We start from the raw sequence: 22,230 nt of genomic DNA on the forward strand, positions 1-22,230 counted from the left end.
AAAATTTATGGCAGAATGAAATATACATATTTAAAGAAATTTTACTAAACTAAGCTTTTATTTCCCATTGTTTCACTTAATAGATTAGCAAGTGGGCCTCCAGATCTAAGATGTTGTTTACTGCACCAGAAATTACAGGTAATGATTTCCCAGTAACAGAATAGAAATAAAATTAAGCTATTCTCAGTATGCTTCTTTGAGTTAAAGTCATTCACAAGTTCCTATGAAAGGACAAATTGAAATGAAGTACTTAAGTAATGATTAGATTTTTATTTTGTACCTTATTCAAACATAAATGTTATTTCTGTTTTTTTTTAAGATGTTAAATTGTTGTATTGAGAGAAAGAAGACACGCGATGACGGAGTAAAGACGAGTCCTTCAGATAAAATAACTAATACATATTCAGGGGATGCTGGAAAAGCTGGGAGTCAACTGGGACCGGATAATCTGAAAGATACAGACAAAGAAAAGGGAGAGGTGGGAAAATCTTGGGATTCATGGAGTGACAGTGAAGAAGAATTTTTTGAATGCCTAAGTGATACTGAAGAACTTAAGGGAAATGGACAAGAGAGTAGCAAGAAAGGAGGACCTAAGGAGATAGCAAATTTAAAGCCTGAAGGACGTCTCCGTCAACATGGGAAACTTACACTGCTACATAATGGAGAACCTCTCTACATCCCTGTCACCCAGGTATTACACGAATTTAATTAACTAATTGATTTTTTTTTTTTTTATGGCCACAAGGGTTATCTCTGGGACTTGGTGCCCAAATGACTTCCAATATCATTAGCCACCAACACCCCCCCAATAGAGGGTTAGAGAGAGAGAGAGGGCAGGAGAGATAACCTGCAGCACTGTTCCACCACTCATGAAATTCTGCCTTGCAGGTGGCACTGCTGGGCTCAGACCTGGATCCTCCTGCTTGGTAACATGTCCTTTCTGCCATCACCCAGCCCTGAGTTGTCTCTTTGCATCTTTTTTTTTTTTTTTTTTTTTAACCAGAGCACTGGTCAGCTCTGGTTTATGGTGGTGCAGGGGATTGAACCTGTGACTTCAGAGCCTCAGGCATGAGAGTCTTTTTTCACAACCATTATGCTGTCTACCTTCGCCCACTCTTTACATCTTGACTGAATTTTTTTTATTGTTTATACAGCTTCATCTCTGTACAAGATGAATGTTTGTCTCTTTAAAACTTGTATAATATTCCATGGCATGAAAGCTCCATAGTTTATTTAGCCATTTCTTCTTAATGTACAGTATAGTTATTTACAATTTTATTTCTTGCTATTACATTGCTACAGTATACTTTTTGTTTGTATATGGATATTTCAGTGAAGGAAAGGAAAAAATGGAAGTTGCTCATCAAATGAATATATAAGTTTTGAATTTTTTTTTTTGTTTGCCTCCTGGGTTATCCATGGGGCTCAGTGCCTGCACTACGAATCCACTGCTCCTGGAGGCCATATCCCCCCCATTTTGTTGCCTTTGTTGCCGTTATTGCTATTGTTGCCATTGTTGTTGGATAGGACAGAGAGAAATCGAGAGAGATGGGGAAGACAGAGACGGGGAGAGAAAGACACCTGCAGACCTGCTTCACGCCTTGTGAAGCGACCCCCCTGCAAGTAGGGAGCTGGGGGCTCAAACCTGGATCCTTGTGCCACGTGCATTTAATCCGCTGTGCTACCACCTGGCTCCTCAGTTTTGAAATTCTTTAAAAAAAAAAAAAAGAAGTCGGGCGGTAACACAGTGGGTTAAGTACACGTGGTGCAAAGCACAAGGATCAGCTGAAGAAGGAACCGGTTCGAGCCTGGCTCCCCACCTGCGTGTGTGGGGGGGGTCACTTCACAAGCAGTGAAGCAGGTCTGCAGGTGTCTTTCTCTCTCTCTTTCTTCCCCTCTTCTCTCCATTTCTCTGTCCTGTCCAACAATAACGACATCATAACAACAACAATAATAACTATAGCAATAAAAAACAACAAAGGCAACAAAAGGGAATAAATAAATAAAGATTTTTTAAAAAGCTGCTCCTGGGTCAGTGAGATGGCTCACTAGATACTCACATGCTTTGCCATGTGTGAGGCCCAGGTTTGAGTTCTGGCACCATATGGAAATGCCACGGCACTGGCACTGGCACTAGGGGATGCTCCAGTGGTCTGATGTCTTTCCCCTCTCTTTCTGTCTTTCTGAATGAAAAAGTTCCCACTTTCTCATTTTTAGTGGCACACGTGGCTGAGCACGCACATTATAGTGTGCAAGCCCCTCGTTCCCACCTGCAGGAGGAATGCTTCAAGAGAGGTAAAGCAGTGCTTCAGGTGTTTCTCTCTCTCCCTCTCCTCCCTCCCTCTTAATTTCTATCTCTATCTAAAATAAATAATATTAAAAAAGAAGAGAAAAAGTTGCTCAGGAGCAATGAATTTACATATACACAAGGCAGCAGCTCTAAAAAAGTAAAAATAAAGAAAAAAAACTCACCTGCTTTACATGTCAGTGGTGAATACAAGGGTATATGTATGCATCTGTGTATTAGAGAAAGATCAAGATATGAAGATGTACTTTTGAATGTGTGATGCTCTGTTTTGTCTTTATGTGGTACTAGGGATCAAACCTAGGGTCTCGTGGGTCGGGCAGATACTTTGCTGCTGACCCCACCTCAGCTGACCCCAGATAGCTTCTTTTTTGTTAAGTACTGTCTTTTCTCTTTTTATGTATTTATTAGATAGAGAGAGAAATTGAGAGGGGTAGAGGAGATAGGGAGGGAGACAGAGACCCATATAGCTCTACTTCACTTGTGAAGCCCCCTCCCCCGTGCACAGGTAGGGACTAGGGGCTTGAAGCTGGTCCTTGCACACCGTAGTGTGTGCACTTAACCATGTGCACCACCACCTCCCCCCATATCTTCCTTCTTTTTCTCTTCATGCTCCTCAACCTCTTCCTCCTTTACTTCTTGTCCCCTCTTCCTCCTTCCCCCTTTCCCTCCCCCTCCTTTTATGCTTCCTGAAATTGATTATTTCATATTATTATTTTTTTTTTTTATTGAATAGAGGCAGAGAGAAATTGAGAGGGGAGGGAGAGAGACAGACACCTGCAGCTCTATTTCAGCACCCATGAAGCTTTCCCTCTGCAGGTGGGGACCAGGGGCTTGAACCTGGGTCCTTGCACACCCTGGTGTGTGCAGTTAACCAGTTGCACCACCTCCTGGTCCCAGATTTAGAAAACGTTTTGTTGACAAGATATTTTAAACACTTCTTTACTGAAAGTTCTTATCCTGTATCTAGAAATAGAAGTTTATGTTTGATTGGCTTTAACAACAAAGCAGGCAATTTTGTTTGATTGGTCTTTGATTAAGTTCCTCATACTTAAAATATATGGAATCGATTCTAAGGGAATCGACTCTCAGAGAACTTTACTGAGTCGCTGTTAACAGTTTTGAAATGTTTTTTTAAAAAATATTTTCTGTCAATATTTTAATCATTCTGTGTTTCTCCATTAGATTTAGTTGCTGTTGCTTGCTCTCTTTCTCCTCCTTCTTCTTCTCCTTCAATCTGAGCTTACCACTGAAATATAGCATGGCTCTGATCCTCCCCCTTCAACCAGATAATAACAACAACTTCTTGTGGTAATTACTAACCAGAATGTCTTCGGCATTTAAGTTGCTCTAACAGTTTATTTATTTGGACTTTTTTAGATGGACTTCAGTTCATTTGCCTTTATTTTTTATTTTCATGTGTATCCATTTTGTTCTCTCATTAGTTGTAATAAAAACTATGTTGCAAAATAGTGATAGCATACATAAAAATGTCATTAAGACTTCATTTCCTTGTCATTAATAGGTAAGAAAATATTCAGTATATCCAAATACTGTGCAGTTTTAAATTTTTTTATTTATAAAAAGGAAACATTGACAAAACCATAGGATAAGAGGGGTATAACTCCACACAATTCCCACCACCAGATCCCCATATACCATCCCCTCCCCTGATAGCTTTCCTATTCTTTATCCCTCTGGGAGTATGGACCCAAGGTCATTGTGGGATGCAGAAGGTTATACTGTGCATTTTAACTGTCACTGCTGGTTTTGAGAGTAATGGTTAGTATGTGACTTTTTTATATAGGTTCTAAAAACTTGTAAAATTCTCTGGTTTTGTTTTTTTTTTTTAAAGTACATGTCTTGTGACTGCTGGAGCTGAACTGTTGTCTTTATTCTCTATTTATAGTTCTTTTTCCAAAGAAAGAAAAAGCTATTCATGGACTTTACTTTTGTGCTTTATAGGAGCCAGCACCCATGACAGAAGATCTGTTGGAAGAGCAGTCGGAGGTTCTTGCTAAATTAGGTACATCAGCAGAAGGGGCTCACCTTCGAGCACGCATGCAGAGTGCCTGTCTGCTCTCAGATATGGAATCTTTTAAGGTGGGTCATACTATCAGAGCTCTGGCATCTATTCTGAGCTATTCTGGGCTGCAGCTATGAAAGTCATTCTATAAAGTGATACCAAGGAAGAGCTGGATGTCTTTCTTATTAAGTGTTTTGATTTCATTCATTGTTAAAATACCCTACCTCCATCTCCTGAAGGTCATAGTCAGACTTGCTTCTTAAGTTAAAAAAAGAAAGCAACTGTCTTTGAATAATAGTTGGAAGTTGAGAATTGAATTATTTCTAAATGTGCACTGGGATGTTTTTGTCCCTTGTGTTTTCAGCCAGTTTAATTTGAGAGTTAAGAAACTCTTAAGATTTAACATAGATTGCTTCATTCAACAATCTTTGAGGCCTTCCTTGTGAATTTCACTGTGATTAGATAAGTAAGAAATGCAATGTTTATCCTCAGTTACTGAGGATATTCCCATTCTGAGGCTATGGGAGGAGATAGGTAAATGACTGTTATGATTTGAGCTCTTATGAAAGTGAAAAAGATGACTGACTGATTTTCCTGAGTGGATCATAGGATTTTTTTTTTTAAGAGTCTCCATTTAGGTTGAGTAAGCATTTGCACTATCTGGAGGAGAATATTTTAGGCTTAGATAAAGGCTATATTTGGAACGTTAGAGAACCCGGAAAGGAATATATTTGACTCATTAGCTTTAAAATACAGGTATTAAAAAAGAATTTTTCATTTGTGTATTAGTTTTGAAAGCAGAGGCAAATTTCATCTATATTCAACACAAAACATAATTTCAATTAAAATAGCTAATAGTCCGTAGCACTTTTTTTCTCTTTTCATACTGCTGACATTTAACTGTCTCCCTGGCCCTGACTTTTCTTGTTAACCTCTGTTGCCTGTGATGGTTTCTATGTCCTCATTTCACAGACCTTCCTTAGTCCTGATTTGGTATTAGGTAAGCCAGCCTCAGTCGGTTGTTGTTGTTTTTTTTTTTTGGTTCCTCTAGGGCTAATGCTGGGGCTTGTCTGCACCATAAATCCACTGCTTCTGAAGGCTATTTTTTTTCCTCCTTTTGTTCTTTTATTATTGTTGTGGTTATTATTATTGTTGTTATTGATGTCATTGTTGGTTAGGACAGAGAGATGGGGAAAATGGGGGGGGACATAGACACCTGCAGACCTGCTTCACTGCTTGCTAAGTGACGCTTCTGCAGGTAGGGAGCTAGGGCCTCTAACCAGGATCCTTAGTCAGTCCTTGCCCTTCACGCCATGTGCACTTAACCCGCTGCACTACTGTCCAACCCCCAGTCTGATTTTTCTACATAAAAGAGTCTAGGAAAACATATACCTCTTTTATTTTCCCTGTTAGACTTAAGTAACAATAATTTCCTGATTATTTTCCTCATCTTTAAAAGGAAAAATCTATTTTATTTATTTAATTTATTGCCACAAGGATTATAGCTGAATATTTTATTAGTATTGGTACTAGCACATGGATCTACCACTCCTGGCTGCCCTTTTCTCCTTTCATTTCTTTTTTATCCCTTTTCTTTCTTTCCTTCTTTTTTAAAAAATATTTATTTGTTCCCTTTTGTTGCCCTTGTTTTTTTATTGTAGTTGATGATGTCGTCATTGTTGGATAGAGACAGAGAGAAATGGAGAGAGATGGGGAAGAGAGAGAGGGGGAGAGAAAGATAGACACCTGCAGACCTGCTTCACCCCTTGTGAAGCAACTCCCCTGCAGGTGGGGGGGCTCGAACCGGAATCTTTATGCCGGTCCTTGTGCTTTGCGCTACCTGCTGTGCTATCGCCCAACTCCCCTCTTTCTTTCCTTCTTACTATTTTTTTTAGTTGATGGGACAGAGAGAAATTGAGAGGGGATGGGGCGATAGAAAGGGAGAGAAGAAAATAGATACCTGCAGGCCGGCTTCACCACTTGTGAAGTGTCCCCCCTGCAGGTGGGGAGTGGGAGCTCGAACCCAGGTTCTTGCACATGGTAACATGTGCTTAACCAGGTGCAGCACTGCCCAGCCCCTTGTTTTTTTCCATTTAAAATTTAAAATGATTATTGATTTAGTGCTGGTTTGAAAAATTGTAAGATTTCAAGGGTATTTTTTCTTTTTCTTTTTTTTTTTAATATATAAAAGTAAACATTGACAAAACCATAGGATTAGAGAGGTACAACTCCATACAATTCCCACCATCAGAACTCTGTATCCCATCCCCTCCCCTGATAGCTTTCCTATTCTTTAACCCTCTGGGAGTATGGGCCCAGAGTCATTATGGGTATAGAAAGTGGAAGGTCTGGCTTCTATAATTGCTTCCCCGCTGAACATGGGTATTGACAAGTCGTTCCATACTCCCAGCCTGTCTCTCTCATTCCATAATGGAGTAGGGCTCTGGGGAAGCGGGGCTCCAGGACACATTGGTGGTGGTGTCTGTCCAGGAAAGTGTGGTTGGCATCGTGGTAGCATCTGGAACCTGGTGGCTGAAAAGCAAGTTAACATATACAGCCAAGCAAGTTGTTGACTAATCATGAACCTAAAGGCTGGAATAGTGCAGATGAAGAGTTGGGAGGTCTCCATTTTGTAGATAGCTAGTAGGCATACTTTAGTTATATTTCAAAAGGGCCCGTGACTATACTGGGGTTTTGTTTGTTTGTTTGTTTGTTTGTTTTTTCCTGAGCCTGAAATCTGATATGCAGGTGGATCCAAGTTATTGTCTGGGGAGATGATGTCATGGCTAGAAGAAGGAGCAGAAAGCTGGATCGGGAAGAGTAGCTCCCAAATATGGGAAAGGTGTGTTAATATTGTTGACTGTAAACCCCATCGATTTGATGTGATTTGGGGCCCATATTCAGCTTAGGTACCTATGTGACCTCTGCATCCCTGTAGATCTGAGCTCACATTCTGTGGTCATTCTGTGGAGTAGGAACATTCCAAGCTGCCCCAGTATCAGGACTCATCTTCCTCAGGTGTAGCATAGAGTATGTTGTCTATCTTCCCATTGGAGGATGGGACATTCTCTACCATTGTTGATCCAAGTTGAGGGCAAGGTCCTATGGGGGCCCACAAAGGGGTCTATTGTGTTGTTCCTCATAGAGATGACTGGTAACATTGGGGAGAGGGATTTATTCGAGGTCTAGACCCATCATGTCTCTTTGGGAATCTCAGGACTTCCTGACCTAGGGCCCCAGCTGATGGGGTGGCCCAGTAGTGACTGAAGTCATCGTGACAGTATGCCTGTGTGTGTGTGTGTGTGTGTGTGTGTGTGTGTGTGTGTGTGTGTGTGTGTGTGTGTGTCTAGCTTACCACATCTGCCACCAAAGTTCTTGTGCCCCCCTACCTGCCATCTGATCACCTCCATAGTTTTTACAAAATCTAAAAGACAATTTAGTTACTATTTTTTCTAGTTTATTTGCTTTAGTTATGAAGTCATCCAGTAGTTTTCTTTTCACCTCTAAAAGGAATAATGCTTAGTAAACCTCTTAAGAATAGCATATTTTCATTAGAAAATAAAAAGCTGGGTCAGCGAAGTCCAAGGACCGGCTTAAGGACCCCAGTTTGAGCCCCCAGCTCCCCACCTGCAGGGGAGTCGCTTTACAAGCTGTGAAGCAGGTCTGCAGGTGTTTATCTTTCTTTCCCCCTCTCTGTCTTCCCCTCCTCTCTCCATTTCTCTCTGTCCTAACAACGGTGACATCAATAACAACAACAATAATAATTACAACAACGAAGGGCAACAAAAAGGAAAATAAATAAATATTAAAAAAAAAAGCTGGGCCAGCACCAAGGGCCACTATTTACTGTAATAGTGGTTCAAACACAGGTGCTAACAGCAAAGGGTACCTCTCACCTTTGGAGGAATTTCTGTGCCCTTCAAAGTGAATTTAGAGGTTCTACACACCCCCTGGGATTGGATTAAATAGATCAGCAGTGGGAAATTGAGGACTGTGACCCACACTCTCCACCCACAGATCCCCACCTCTTACGAGATATTTGGAAGTAATCAACAGTAAATTCTTTTGCCAAAAGACAGGGTGGTGTCGAGTTTACAGTTCTAGAGGAGTTGAAAATAGCTGAGAGCCAAGGAATGATCAGTCAGTGCTGTGGTGTCTAAGTGCCCGCAGTCAACACTATCCACTTCTACCTCAGTATTTAAAACAGGTGAGGGCATAGCATAATTGAAAAAAAGAAAAGAAAAACCTGGGGGCTAGGTGGCAGTGCACCTGGTTGAGCACATGTTGCAATGTGCAAGAACCCGGGTTCAAGCCCCCAGTTCACCACCTGCAAGGGGAAAGTTTTTCGAGTAGTAAAGCATTGTGGCAGGTGTCTCTCTGTCTCTCTCCCTTCTCTGCCACCCTCTTCCCTCTCGATTTCTGGTTGTTTGTATCCAATAAATAAAGATTAAAAAAAAAATTTTTTTTAATAGCTAGAAAACATTTGTGAATTCTAGTCTGTAAACAAGAGATATATTGTTTTTGTTAGCTGGTATAATAAATAGAAGCCACTTGGCTCTCAAAACATATGCTAAGTCAGGAAACAAAAGAACAGAGAAGGGTGGTGACTTAGGATTTATGCATATACACAGCAGGAAGTACTACTGGCCTCCATAGTAATTGGCTTTTTCACCTAAGCTCTAGCTGCCTTCATATTCATCTGTACTTATTCTGCTACAGTGCGTTTGCAATGGCAGATACAGAAGGAAATTTCAAAATGGAAAATTTCCTGTAAAAACACATTGACTCTTCATGGTAAAGTTGTAAAATTTCTCTGACATTGTGGGGGTTGTACTGTTATATGGAAAACTGAGAAATGTTATGCATGTACAAGCTATTGTATTTACTGTCAATTGTAAAACATTAATTCCCCAATAAAGAAATTTAGAAAAAAAGAAGATACTTGAGGATGGGGTAGGGGAGCGGGGTGATAGCACACCTGGTGAGCACACATGGTATGTACAAGGACCAGGGTTTAAGCCTCCAGTCTCCCAAGTCTTACAAGTGGCGAAGTTATGTGCAGGTGTGTCTGTTTTTCTCTTCCTTTCTGTCTCCTCTTTCTCTTGATTTCTTTGTCCCTGTCCAGTAAAATTAAATAAAGTCATAAAAAAGAGAAAACAACCTTCTTAACACTTCTTTCTTGGTCACTTTCATGTGATTATTTTTTTTAACTTTTTTTATATTTATTTATTTTCCCTTTTGTTGCCCCTGTTGTTTTTTATTGTTGTTGTAGTTATTATTGATGTCTTCATTGTTTGATAGGACAAAGAGAAATGGAGAGAGGAAAGGAAGACAGATATGGGGAAGAGAGAGACACCTGCAGACCTGCTTCACCACCTGTGAAGTGTCTACCCTACAGGTGGAGAGCCAGGGGTTCAAACCAGGATCCTTACACCAGTCCTTGCGCTTTACGCCACCTGCGTTTAACCTGCTGCGCTGCCATCCAATTCCCCTATTTCATGTTATTACTTATAGTAAGAAGGATATGTTGTAGAGAATAGAACCAAAAACATGTATTTATGTGTGCACATATATATTCTGACAGTTGGGGATGATATATATGGTCATTCTTAGTAATTTACTAACACATTATAGGGCATTTGTTTAAAAAAAATTAAAGTAACAACAGACCTTCATGCCTTACTGCTAACACTAAAAATATTGCACTTTTTCCAATCTTGAAAGTAAATTTGGGCCAGTGAAACAATTCACTTGGATAGTGGATTGTTTGCTGTGTGTAAGACCCAGCTTTGAGTTTTGCCCCCACAATGCTGAAGGAAGTTCTGCTTTTGTGATCTCATTCAGCTTCCCTGTCTATAAACAAAGTAAAACTGCTTTGAGGAGTTTGGCTCATCATTGTCAAGAGCACACTTTAGCTGAAATGTTAATAGTTGGGTCTCAGAATCCTGAAAACAAGTTTGAATTCTAATTCCTTAACAGCACAAAAGCAATTTATGTGATGGTAATTTTTATATAAAGCACAAGAACTTGATGGCTAAATAGAATATTACTGAGGTTAGCTGATGTTTATTACAGTACCAGTATTGATTTGTTATGGAACAAAAAACAGAACTTTTCCATCATTGTGTTACATTGTTCTGATTATGTTGTGTATTATTTAATTTAGTTCACTTGAACTTATTTGATACTTTTCTTAGTATTGAATGGTTATTATATTAGAATTTTAAACTAACTTACATGTAATTTTCAATATTTAAGAGAATTATTTTTACTTCATGTCAAGAATTTATTTCCAAATTTATCAAATAAAAATGTTTTCTGTAAAATGGATACTGCAGAGGGGTGAGGCGGTGGTGCAGCGTGTTAAGCACACATGGCGTAAAGTGCACGGACGGTCGCAAGGATCCTGGTTCGAACTCGCGGCTCCCTACCTGCGGGGGGTCGCTTCACAAGTGGTGAAGCAGGTCTGCAGGATTCTATCTTTCTCTACCCCTCTCTGTCTTCCCTTCCTCTCTCGATTTCTCTCTGTCCTGTCCAACAACAAGAGCAATAACAATAATGGCAATAACAAGGGCAACAAAATGGGGAAAAAATGGCCTCCAGAAGCAGTGGATTCGTAATGCAGGCACCAAACCCCAGCGATAACCCTGGGGGCAAAAAAAATATAGAGAGAGACAGCAAAAAATAAATTATTCTTGGTACTTTAACATCTGTCCTATTTTAAAGACAGCCTCTAATTTCATGTCACATAGATGCTATAAAGATGACTTTTTGTAAAGTGCAATCCTTGGTTTTGGAAACAGATTTGTTAGTAACTATTGACTTAGTTTAAGTTTGTTAACTTTCTACTGTATTTTAGGCAGCTAATCCAGGTTGTTTTCTGGAAGATTTTGTGAGGTGGTATTCGCCCCGGGACTATATTGAAGAGGAAGTGATTGATGAAAAGGGCAATATAGTTCTGAAAGGAGAACTCAGTGCCCGAATGAAGATTCCAAGCAATATGTGGGTAGAAGCCTGGGAAACAGCGAAGCCCATTCCTGCCAGAAGGCAGAGAAGACTCTTTGATGATACACGAGAAGCAGAAAAGGTAGCTGAGGTGTGGGTATCTGGTACTAGAATGCTAATTATCATCCTAGCATTTTAAATTTTTACTCATAGGGATGAAATCTTTGAACACACTTAAGAAGCTAAGCATCAGTGTTTCACAAGTTTATATTTAAGATTTGAAAGTAGGGCTGGAGAGATAACTCACCAGAAGGAGAGAGAAAAGGTTTAATACTAGTTTCAAACAAGCCAAAGAATCAGACCTGCATGTTTTGTATAGAATGCTTGTCCACTGGACTTTCATGGTATATGTCAGAAGTCTTAAAAGTGATTATGTCCTGGGCCAAGTGGTGGCGCATCTGCTTGAGCACACATTACAATGTGCAAGGACCCAGGTTTAAGCCCACCTGCAGGGGGAAAGATAGCAAATGGTGAAGCAGTGTTGTGGGTGTCTCGCTGTCTCTCTCTCTCTTTCTCTCTCTCTGTCACCCTCTTCACTCTTGATTTCTGGCTGTCTCTATCAAATAAATAAAGATAAAGTAAATAAATCTTTTAAAAAAAAGTAATCGTGTTCTATTAAACCTTTTATTAGAGAAATGCATGAAGATGAGTATAGAAAAGTGAATGAGTGAAAAAGTTGGCCCAAAACAGTAAATTGTGTATGAGGGAGACCCTGGTTCCAAACAAACAAAAATCACACATGACTTCTGTTTTGGTTAACAGATATAGAACATTTCTGACACTATAAAAAGCTATAGTGGACAGGGCAGCTAGTGGATTCCTTAGGAAAAAAATAAATGCAGAAAACCCAGAGAAAATGTTTCTTATCCTTAACACTTATGTATCTTGGTAGGATACATACCAATTTCAGCTCATACCTTTTCCTTACATTTCTTTTTAAAATACTGATTTAGAGCGGGGATAGGTAGCATAATGGTTATGCAAATAAACTCTGAGACCCCAATGTCCCAGGTTCAATCCCCCCGCACCACCATAAACCAGAGCTGAGCAGTGCTCTGGTAAGTAATAATAAGAACATTTATTTATTTATTTATTGGATGGGGCAGAGAGAAATTGAGAGAGAAAGAGGGTAAGGAGAGAGACACCTGTAGCACTGCTTCACTGTTCATGAAATTTCCTCTCTATAAGGGGTCAGGGGCTTGAACTTGGGTAAAAAAATACTTGTTTTTATGAAAAAAAGAGACCAGACCATCCAGTGCTGATGATTGATCCTGAGGCCTCAGGCTTGCAAATAATATACTCTACCACCTAATAGAGTTCTCAGATTCCCTGTATTTCTTGAAAGTGCCACCACACATTGCTTTGTATGTTACTTTTGAAAATTTTGATACCTGTCTTAATTTTTTTTCTTATGTGATTTTCACTCTTTTGTCTAGAGAGCCTGAGGGTTTTATTTTTTTAATATTTAAGATCAAACTGTGATATATTTTGAAATTTTTTTCTTTTCTTTTTTAACTGCCACCAGGGTTACTGATGGGGCTCATTACTTGCACCAAACTATACTAAAACAAAACCTTCCCAAATGCCAACAAATAAAAACAATGACCACAAACCAAATGAAAAAACACTCATAATAAAGATTATTTCATACACAGAATAATTACAATGCAACAGGTTCATGAATAACATTTCCATTATAATATTGAGGAGAAAAAGCTGTCAGTTATCTTAAATAAAAGATAATCCTCCCCACCTGCAGAGGAGTCGCTTCACAGGCAATGAAGCAAGTCTGCAGGTGTCTTTCTCTCCCCCTCTCTGTCTTCCCCTCCTCTCTCCATTTCTCTCTGTCCTATCCAACAATGACGACATCAGTAACTACAATAGACATCCCTAACTATAAAAATAAAACAAGGGCAACAAAGGCAACAAAAGAAAATAAATATTAAAAAAAAAAGATAACCATGGGGCTGGGCAGTGGTGCATCAGTGCAAGGAGCTGGGTTCAAGCCCCCACTCCCAGGTCTCAAGTGGTGAAACAGGTCTGCAGGTGTCTATCTTTCTCTCTTCCTATCTCCCCATCTCTCAATTTCTCTCTGTCATATATAGTAAAAATTAGAAGGGAAAAATGGCTGCTGGGAACGATAACCAGGATAACCCTGGTAGCAGGAAAGGAAGGAAGGAAGGAAATGCCTTAAGGTTGATTTTTTCAGATATATCTCAAACACTGCCCCTTGGTAACTGAGAATATGTCTTTTCAAATATATATTTGGATCCTTCACAAACATTGCTTATTATATTAGAGCACAATTAAAACATCAATAGGTTTCATAATAGAAAAATAACCAATACCCTAACTTTACACTAGAAGTTAAAAATGAAGAAAAACGGTAGTCGGGCTGTAGCGCAGTGGGTTAAGCGCACACGGCGCAAAGCACAAGGACCGGCATAAGGATCCCGGTTTGAACCCCTGACTCCCCACCTGCAGGGGAGTCACTTCACAAGCGGTGAAGCAGGTCTGCAGGTGTCTACCTTTCTCTCTTCCTCTCTGTCTTTCCCTCCTCTCTCCATTTCTCTCTGTTCTATTCAACAACAACAACAATTTTAAAAAAGGACAACAAAAGGGAATTAATTTTTTTTAAAGTGAAGAAAAGCAACAAAACTCCATGTCTCTTCCCACAAACATTAAAAAATAATATTAGCACATGAGGGAAAGGAGAAATTACAGAATTCTGGGAAGAAGGGAGTCGCAGGGCCAGAAAGAAAGTGTAAATACTGTACTAGGGAAGTTGAATACACTTTCACTGGAAATTAATTGGGAAGCTTAGAAGTAACCAGTTTTAAAGAGACCACTGGGACTGAAACAATAGATGCACAAGCAGGGGTAAATAGGGGTAAATAAGATGACTACGGAGATGTTCTTAATGCCTCAAAAGTGCATGTAATATCACCGTTTGAGGCTGGGTAGGGACACACCTGGTTGAGCGCACTTATTACTATGCTCAAGGATCAGGGATCAGACCATCAGTTCCCAGCTGAAGGGGAGAAACTTCATGAGTGAAGTAGTGCTGCAGGTGTTTCTCTTTCTTCTTTTCTATCTTACACTCTCTCCCCCAATTTCTTTCTGTCATAGCAAATAAGGAAGGAAGGAAGGAAAAGAGGGAGGGAGGGAAAAAAATGACCATCAGGAGGGATATAATCATCATGCAGGCACTGAGCCCCAGCAATAACACTGATGGCAATAAATAAAAGAATTTTTTTTTAAAAAAGTGTGTGTGTGTGTGTGTGTGTGTGTGTGTGTGTGTGTAGTGTGCTTGTAGTTTTAAAACCCTCAAATGGAAATAAAATGCTTCACTGTTAGCAATATCTCTTTGTGATGTGATTTACAAATGATTTTTATCTTTTTTGTGTTTTCCTCATTTATATTAAATATATATGGAAAGACAAAAGACATGGTGATATTTACCATACTTAAAGACTAAAGTTTATACCAGTATTCAGCAACCTCTTTACCTTTGTGAGTATTTGCTATTTAACTTGTATGAGTAAGGTCATTACCATGACAAGAAAACTCTCTACTCTTGCTACTATGAGGCTAGTGATCCAGATTTTTACTTTTGTAAATTACTTCTTTATTTGATAACTGTATTTATCATTTATCTAATTTTGTCTCTTTGAGGTGCTGCACTATCTGGCAGTCCAGAAACCTGCAGACCTTGCTCGACACCTGTTACCTTGTGTAATTCATGCAGCTGTGCTCAAGGTAAAGGAAGAAGGTAAATGTCTTATTTGATTAGTCACTTAATTTCCCAAATGAAAGTACATATTTTCCTAACCTACGTAACTGATGGTTTGATCTTTTTAAAACATAGAAAATCTGGAAAACATTTCTTCAGTTAAGAAGATTATAAAGCAGATAATATCCCATTCCAGTAAAGTTCTGCACTTCCCCAACCCTGAAGATAAGAAGTTGGAAGTAAGTTTGCTGTAGTATCAGTATCTTTCCAAGTGGTCTCTGTACTTAGCAATAATTATTTTAAATAACATTCTTTTTTTAAATATTTTATTTATTTATTTTCTCTTTTGTTATCCTTGTTGTTTTTCATTGTTGTAGTTATTATTATTGTTGATGCTGTTATTGTTGGATAGGACAGAGAGAAATGGAGAGAGGAGGGGAAGACAGAGACGGGGAGAGAACGATAGACACCTGCAGACCTGCTTCACCGCCTGTGAAGCGACTCCCCTGCAGGTGGGGAGCCGGGGGCTCGAACCGAAATCCTTTCCAGTCCTTGTGCTTTGCGCCACGTGCACTTAACCCGCTGTGCTACCACCGACTCCCTTTAAATAACATTCTTAAAAGGTTCTGCATCTCTCTATTTCTCTGTCTCTGTCTTCTAATATATGTTCCTTTTCCTGTTAGGAAATCATTCATCAGATTACTAGTGTGGAAGCCATAATTGCAAGAGCCCGCTCACTGAAAGCTAAGTTTGGAACTGAGAGATGTGAACAAGAGGAGGAAAAGGAAGATCTTGAAAGGTAATTTCTTTGACTTGCTCATTTTTGTTTGCATTAGGAAAACTATAATCAGTCTCTTTAGGGAAAAAAAAATGTTATTAGAGTATTAGATTCTTTGGTGAAATTCCTACCTACGTTGTTTGTAATAAGCACTGGCTTGGGTCAAAATGATACTGTGATATTTAATTATCATAGGATTGACCTATTCTCTATTTCTTTGTCCTAACCAAGTGTTTCTAGCCTGCCCATTTTAAAAAATAAGTCTGCCGGGGCCGGGTGGTGGCGCACCTGGTTGAGCGCATGTATTACAATGTGCAAGGACCCAGGTTCAAACCCCCAGTCCCTACCAGCAGAAGGAAAGCTTTGCGAGTGGTGAAGTAGTGCTGCAGATGTCTCTCTGTCTCTCTCCCTCTCTATCACCCTCTTGATTTCTGGCTGTCTCTATCCAATAAATAAAGATAATAAGAAAAATTAAAAAATAATAAGTCTGCCAACTCTCTTTTTCTAGAAGCGTCCTTGTTTGGTTTTGGAAGTGTCATACCTACAGTTTGATGTGGAGAAGCTATTCTTTCTGTTACTCAGTTACCCCCAACTCTTTGTTCTCAGTGATCCTTAACCACAGTTGAGATATTCTGACAGTACACTTCTCCTCATTATTTCTAGTTACCTGCTTAGTTTTAACCATATTCAAAGCTTCTTTTTTTTGAGTATGTGTTAAAAGAGTGACCACATGAAGAAAATGATTAAGGCATTCTTTTCCTCCTGTGGTTTGCCGTCATCAGTGTACCTGCTAGTGTTAGGCCTTTTCCCATAGGCAAAAAGGAAAAAGGCAGTGTTGTCTTAATATGTGGTAGAGTATTTCCAAATTAGCTAATTCAACAGCTTGAACATGTCATGATGTTAGAAGTTGCACCAGCTTTTCCAGAAGGAATTATTATTTCAGAGAGTATTATTGATGTGAAACAATATATGACAATTGGGTAGGGAAAACAATGTAACTAATGATTATGCAAATAACTTTCATACCTGAAGCTCTGAGGTCCCACTTATTTTTTTTTAAAGATTTTTATTTATTTTATTCATGAGAAAGATAGGAGGAGAAAGAGAACGGGCCAGACATCACTCTGGCACACGTGCTGCCGGGGACTGAATGTAGGCCTCATGCTTGAGAGTCTAGTGCCTTAGCCACTGCGCCACCTCCCAGACCACAGACGTCCCACTTTCAATCCCCAGTACCACCATAAAGTAGAGCAGAGCAGTGATCTGATAAAAAATGGAAAAATCAGTAAATAAATAAACTATAGCAAGGCATTTTCTATAATTGATTTGATTTTTTTTCCCCGTCAGAGCTTTGCCCAGCCTAGTATACTTTTTTTTTTCCTTCAGTCATAGAAACAGAGAGGGAGAGGGGCCAGATGGTGGTGTACCTGGTTGAGCATACATTTTGTAATGCACAAAGACCTGGGTTCAAACCCCTAGTCCCCACCTGCAGGGGGAAAGTTTCATGAGTGGTGAAGTAGGTCTACAGGTGTCTCTCTGTCCTTCCCCTCTTTCTTCCATTGTCTCTCTATGTCTGGCTGTCTCTATCAAATAAAGATACTTTAAAAAGAAACAGGAAGAGAGAGAGAAACAAAAGAGAGACACCATACTACCATTCCGCTGCTTCTGAAGCTCCACCTTGTTCATAGTGCTCCTGTGTGATACTAAAGGCTTGAACCCATGTCTTTCCACATGGTAAAGTGTATATAGTCCTTGCTATAGCTTTTAAAAAGTTCTTGCTTGAAATTTTTAACCTTAGTTTAAGCAGAAATAAAAGGCGTAAGTTTAGTCAAGGGAATATCTCACAGTCAGCTGAGACATACTCGGAAATACGATGTTTCCAATATGTAATGTCACAGTTTACAATTGAGACTTTGCTCAGAAATACATATATGTTAGACAATATGTGTTTATACATACCATTAAAAAGAATAAAAATGAGAAATATGGACCACTGTTTTTTTTCCCTCCAGGGTTATCTCTGGGGGCTCGGTACCAGCACTGAATCCACTATTCCTGGTGGCCATTTTTTCCATTTTTTTGGATAGGACAGAGAAATTGAGAGTAACGGGAGAGAATAGAGGGAGAGAAAAAGTTAGACATTTGCAGGTCTGCTTTGCTGCTTCTGAAGCTTCCCTCCCTGCAGGTGGGAGCTTGGGGAACAAACTTGGACCCTTACATGGGTCCTTGCGCTTAGTACTATGTGCGCTTAACCAGGTGTGCCACCGCCCAGCCTCCCCACTATTTTTGCTATATAGATAAAAATTGGTTTTATTTCTGTCCAAAAAATTTTTTAATCTTATTCATTACAGCATCTTCCAAACTATCCTGCAAGAAATAATTTCTTTCTACATTTGACATAGATAGGCTTTGATTTTTAAAAAAGAAATAAAAACAGTTGAAAAATAGTAAGACTATTGGCTGAATCAATTTTAATTCCAAATATCAATCTGTCCTATTATGGAATCCACTCCAGCTTTGGTAGGTTTAGTTAATATCATTTTGAGGATTGTCCACAAAATTAATCTGGGAGGATTGACACAATGTGGACTAAGCAGCTTGCTTTTTATCCTTTTATTACTTCTCTCGCTTAGGTTTGTGAGTTGCCTTTTAGAGCAGCCTGAAGTATTAGTCATTGGTGCAGGAAGAGGACATGCTGGCAGAATCATTCATAAGCTGTTCGTGAGTGCTCAGAGGGTATGTGAGATTCATTATTTACTGTGTCATGGTCTCTCCACACTTTTACTTAGTAAGATGCTATTTTAATTTCTACACATGACTGATGGTACAGCCTCTAAAACAGTGTTAGAGAGTGTTTCGGCATTAGTATCCAACAATGAAGAAACAATGAGTCTAGAGTTACTTCTGAGTCTCCGAAATCCATTTGCTACCTTACATGTTTAAATGAACTAAGTATTTTTGGTACTTGCTTTATAGAAATGATTGATAGAAAGGTATAAAATCCATTGTAACAGTATCTGATAGGGACTTGGTTAGCAATAGCCAGTGCTATACTGCAGATAAATCTTTAATACTTCAAAGTACAATAGAATTAGATTTTATCAATTTTACTTCAAGTAGATCCACAACTTACATTCTGAACTAAGTAAATCTAGTTATCCTTATAATAATGAAGGAATTTAATTTTAGAGGTTTCCTAGAAAGAAAGAATTAGATTTCAGATTATTAGTAGTATGGGAACTTGGGCTTCAGCACACAAAGACCAATTTAAAGAAAAAAACATTTATTTATTTATTTATTTATTTATTTTATTTTCATTTGTTTATTTTTATTTTGTTGATCATCACCAGTAAAGCATCAAAGCTTCCTCCAGATTTGTACTATTGAACCCCCGTGTGAGGTACAGGGGGCTTGAACCTGAGTAGCATATATGGCAGGACAGGTGCCTTACCAAGTAGACTGTCTTGCACACCCTTAATCTGAATTTTTTTTTTTCTCAGTACCTCTGTTGACGGAAATAAAGTTTAAAAAATTAGAGAGTACCTTCTGACCTTCTAAAGTTAGTAAAATTTGATCTTATAAAGGTGATATTTTCTGTTGATAGCTGTATTATAATAGTAAGATGTGCTAACATTCTGCAGATGATCCTAATATCATGACTCATTAGTACTAAAGATTCTGATTATGAATTTTGAAGTGCACTTCATACAGATTTCCCCTTAGCCAACCTGTTAGGACACTGTACTGACCCAATTTTGAAAGCGTACTTCTCGGAATTTAAATAAAGATAAAGAATATTCATGGGTAGAGTGGGGAAGATAGCATAATGGTTATGCAAAGAGACTCTCTTGCCTGCAGCTTTGAAATCCCAGGTTCAATCCCTTGCAAGAAGCCAGAGTTGAGCAGTACTCTGGTAAAACAAAAAGAATTTTTATGGGTCTACACATGGAATAATAACTTCATAATATCCTTTGAGTCAATTAGTAGTCTATATAGTTTACTGTATACAAAATTTAATGTCAAGCTTATTTTCTTATAAATTAGAACCTTATTTTCTTATAAATTAGACTTCTAGAAAATAGTAGGCTTTTATTTTGCCTTTAGTTTTGGCGTTAAAACAAATACTAAGTTTGTTTTCTTATACTATGCTATTTTTACCTGCTTACTAGAAAAAAGTTTATTAAGAACATCTTCTTGTTATCAGCAATATGAATTTTCCTCAGATTGCAAAAACTTGTTCCTAACTTTTTAAAATGTGTGCCAAGAGGGTTTAAAATCTAAAGTGGGAGTCGGGCTGTAGAGCAGTGGGTTAAGCACACGTGGCGCAAAGCACAAGGACCGGCATAAGAATCCCGGTTCGAGCCCCCACCTGCAGGGGAGTCCCTTCACAGGTGGTGAAGCAGGTCTGCAGGTGTCTGTCTTTCTCTCCCCCTCTCTGTCTTCCCCTCCTCTCTCCATTTCTCTCTGTCCTGTCCAACAACGATGACAACAGTAGTAACTACAACATTAAAACAACAAGGGCAACAAAAGGGAATAAATAAATAAAATAAATATTTTTTTAAAAAAATCTAAAGTAGGGAGTCGGGCTGTAGCGCAGCGGGTTAAGCGCAGGTGGCGCAAAGCACAAGGACCGGCATAAGGATCCCGGTTCGAACCCCGGCTCCCCACCTGCAGGGGAGTCACTTCACAGGCGGTGAAGCAGATCTGCAGGTGTCTATCTTTCTCTCCTCCTCTCTGTCTTCCCCTCCTCTCTCTATTTCTCTCTGTCCTATCCAACAATGACAACATCAATAATAACTACAACAATAAAACAACAAGGGCAACAAAAGGGAATAAATAAATAAAATAAATATTTTTTAAAAAAAAGTCTAAAGTAAGGGGCCAGGTGGTGGCTCACTTGGTTAAGCGCTCCCATTACAGTGCACAATGATCCTGGTTCAAGCCCCTGGTCCCCAGCTGCAGGAGGAAAGCTTCACAAGTGGTGAAGAAGAGCTGCAGGTGCCTCTGATTCTCTCCCTCTCTCCCTCCTCCTCCCCTCTCAATTTCTCTGTCTCTATCCAAGAATAAATAACTAAATATTTTTAAATAGTAATAATAAAATCTAAGTAATGACTAGGAGGTAGCTCACCTCACCGAATAGACACCTCACTATTCTCAAGGCCCCAGGCTAGAATAATGGCATTGCTTGGGAGCACCACACGCAGTAGCAGCTTCCATGGATGGTGGAGCGGAGCAGTGCTGTGATCTTGTGCTCACGTGTTGGCTCGCTCTCTCTCTCTCTCTTGTTCTCTCACTCTCCCTCCCTCTCTCAGAAACACTGTTCTTTCTGAGAGCTTTGTTTTGAATAGATACACAGTTATTTTCACCAAAAGTTAAAATACTATTTCCTCTCTCAGACTGTAAATAAATGTTTACTATAAAAATGTGCATAGTAGGGGCCGTGCAGTGGAGCACCTGGTTGAGCGAACATGTTACGGTGCCCAAGGACCCACCTGCAGGGGGGAAAGCTTTGCGAGTGGTGAAGCAGGTCTATAGGTGTCTCTCTATTTCTGTTTCTGATCTCAATTTCTGCCTGTCTCTATCAAATAAATAAAGATAACAAAAAAATTTTTTTTAAATGTGCACAGTACTTGGGCCATAAAGGTAGTTCAGCAGTTGAGCATAAGACTTGCATGCCCGGCGGTCAGGCAGTAGCGCAGTGGATTAAGAACACATGGCACAAAGTGCAAGAATCCCGGTTCAATCCCTGGCTCCCCACCTGCAGGGGAGTCACTTCACAAGCAATGAAGCAGGTGTGCAGGTGTCTGTCTATCTTTCTCTCCCCTTCTCTGTCTTCCCCTCCTCTCTCCATTTCTCTCTGTCCTATACAACAATGATGACATCGATAACAACAACAATAACTACAATAAAAACAAGGGCAACAAAAGGGAAAATAAATAAAAATAAATAAATAAAAAGACTTGCATGCCCTAGGCCCCGTGTTCAATCTGGCACCACAAATACTAGAGTTCATTAGTACTCTGGTCTCATAAAAAAGGAAAGAAAAAAATGAAAGAAAGAAAGAAAGAAAGAAAGAAAGAAAGAAAGAAAGAAAGAAAGGAAGGAAGAGTGTGTCTCTGTGTGTTTTAATCTGGATAATATAGGAAATTACATTTTTTAAAAATTAGCTATGCCATCTCACTACCCACTAATAATGACTGTAAACATTTAGCACCTAGGGTTTATAACTATATGTTTTACAAAATGATAATAGTATAATTTGCTTTTTTCCTCTTCATATAAAACCTGTCTCCATCAGTAAATATAGAAGACTATCATCTTTTCAATGACCTTGTGTAGCTGATTCCCTTTAATGGCTGCTAAAGTTGTGCAGTTTTTCCACA

The 22,230-nt window shown here is 39.2% G+C and overlaps 1 protein-coding gene and 1 pseudogene across 3 annotated transcripts in view; both read left to right on the forward strand.

Annotated features, from left to right (window-relative positions):
- RAB3GAP1 (RAB3 GTPase activating protein catalytic subunit 1) overlaps positions 1–22,230 on the forward strand; it is a 73,913-nt gene that overhangs the window by 47,786 nt on the left and 3,897 nt on the right. For all 3 annotated transcript variants that reach the window (XM_060178030.1, XM_060178031.1, XM_060178032.1), the window contains exons 16-23: positions 84–138; positions 320–691; positions 4,271–4,408; positions 11,191–11,418; positions 15,012–15,108; positions 15,205–15,308; positions 15,753–15,868; positions 18,481–18,583. In XM_060178030.1, coding sequence (XP_060034013.1) covers positions 84–138; positions 320–691; positions 4,271–4,408; positions 11,191–11,418; positions 15,012–15,108; positions 15,205–15,308; positions 15,753–15,868; positions 18,481–18,583 — 1,213 coding nt within the window. The remainder of the gene's footprint in view (positions 1–83; positions 139–319; positions 692–4,270; positions 4,409–11,190; positions 11,419–15,011; positions 15,109–15,204; positions 15,309–15,752; positions 15,869–18,480; positions 18,584–22,230) is intronic.
- On the forward strand, positions 8,155–8,278 carry LOC132534532 (small nucleolar RNA SNORA68; annotated as a pseudogene).

This window comes from Erinaceus europaeus, chromosome 18, assembly GCF_950295315.1.
Source record: "Erinaceus europaeus chromosome 18, mEriEur2.1, whole genome shotgun sequence".
Taxonomy (NCBI): Eukaryota; Metazoa; Chordata; class Mammalia; order Eulipotyphla; family Erinaceidae; genus Erinaceus; species Erinaceus europaeus.